Raw genomic sequence first — 1,449 nt, 5'->3', positions numbered from 1 at the left:
ATGAAGTCAAATTTGTAAGTTTTGGTTAACTATAAGATCAATGTAGATGATTTATAAAATTTTAATATAAAGTTCTTAATATTTTGCAATACTTGAAGAAGAAATGTCTTGGTAAATGAAATTCAAGTGTTTTATTCATATTCTTTAAAAAATTTTAGAATTCGGTTGCTGTAATATTGCACAAAATAGGCTTGTAGTTAAAGTTATTTGTGCTACTATAATTAAAAGTTATGCCAAAAAAATCTAATTTTTTTCACTTGAAAGTATTTTTCTAAGTTTATTTAGTGTCAATATCTTAATTATTAAGTGTTTAAGTATATAAATAATGACTTTTATAATTTAATAACCTCTTAGATTTGGTTATTATTATTATCATCGAAGTGATTAGCAGTGCTGAGTAGTGTTACTTTGCTAGTTCAAGCATGTGGTCTATAGTAATGGCTCCAATTAAAGTTCTAGCCACAAGATTCCAACACCAATTCATCCTTAAGGACTTTCATGAAGCATTTGCTAAGATGACAATCTTCGACTCTTTTCTCTTCATTGTAAAAAAACTTAACACCCTCTTCCTCCTTCTTCTCATCATCATCATCATCATTATTATTATTATTATTATTATTATCAATATAAAAATAATTTTATATTAACATCTAACTATATAATGTCAGCCAAAAAAAATTTTTATATTGTTTGTCTATGAAAATTAAACTCTTATTATTTTGTCAGGTATTATGGATATTTATATTCTCTAATTAGCTTTTGGTTAATTATTTGTATTTTTGTATGAGTTATTACAGATTATACACTCCATTGACAAGTTAGGGATCTGGCACCAATTACCTGTAATTTTGGGGTTAATATATCTGGGGATTCGGAGACACATTCACGAAAAGTACAACCTCTTCAACGTTGGAACAACACCACCAAAGGGTGTTGGGTTCAACCCTTCTGATTTTGCATTCAGAACTTCTGATGGAGAATACAATGATCCCTTCAATGAAGTTGCTGGAAGCCAAGGCTCTTTCTTTGGCAGAAATGTTCTTCCTGTTGATCAGAAAAATAAGGTCCTCATCAAAATAAAAAATAAAAAATATATATATCCTTCGCTCTTAATTAGACAAAAGACAAAATTTTCCATTTGATACATAACTTCTAGCATCAAGATGATATTTTTTTTATAGAGAATTAACTTCTTTTTAGCTAAAATAAACTCATTCTTTTTAAATTGACATTTAATCCTATGTGATTGTGAATAGTGAAAAAAAAAAACTTATTGTTTAAGATTCTCAAAGATTATTTTGTTTTATAATTTATATGGTTAAACACTCTAAGTGCAATAACAAAAGTAATAGACGACGAAATTATTTGACACATAAAATTATAATCATTTTAATTTTTTTTTTTATACAAAATTTGAATGCTTTTGCTAAATGCTAATCTTCAGTTTTC

General features: G+C 26.7%; 1 protein-coding gene across 1 annotated transcript in view; it reads left to right on the top strand.

Moving 5' to 3' along the window:
- Nucleotides 372-1,449, top strand: part of LOC107643991 (alpha-dioxygenase 1) — a 22,700-nt gene continuing 21,622 nt past the window's right edge. Inside the window, exons 1-2 of the mRNA XM_016347753.2 lie at nt 372-545; nt 798-1,064. Coding sequence (XP_016203239.1) covers nt 423-545; nt 798-1,064 — 390 coding nt within the window. The 5' untranslated portion in view covers nt 372-422. The remainder of the gene's footprint in view (nt 546-797; nt 1,065-1,449) is intronic.

This window comes from Arachis ipaensis, chromosome B05, assembly GCF_000816755.2.
Source record: "Arachis ipaensis cultivar K30076 chromosome B05, Araip1.1, whole genome shotgun sequence".
Classification (NCBI taxonomy): domain Eukaryota; kingdom Viridiplantae; phylum Streptophyta; class Magnoliopsida; order Fabales; family Fabaceae; genus Arachis; species Arachis ipaensis.
Note: the sequence above shows the minus strand (reverse complement) of the source record. Positions and strands in the feature narration are given on the sequence as shown.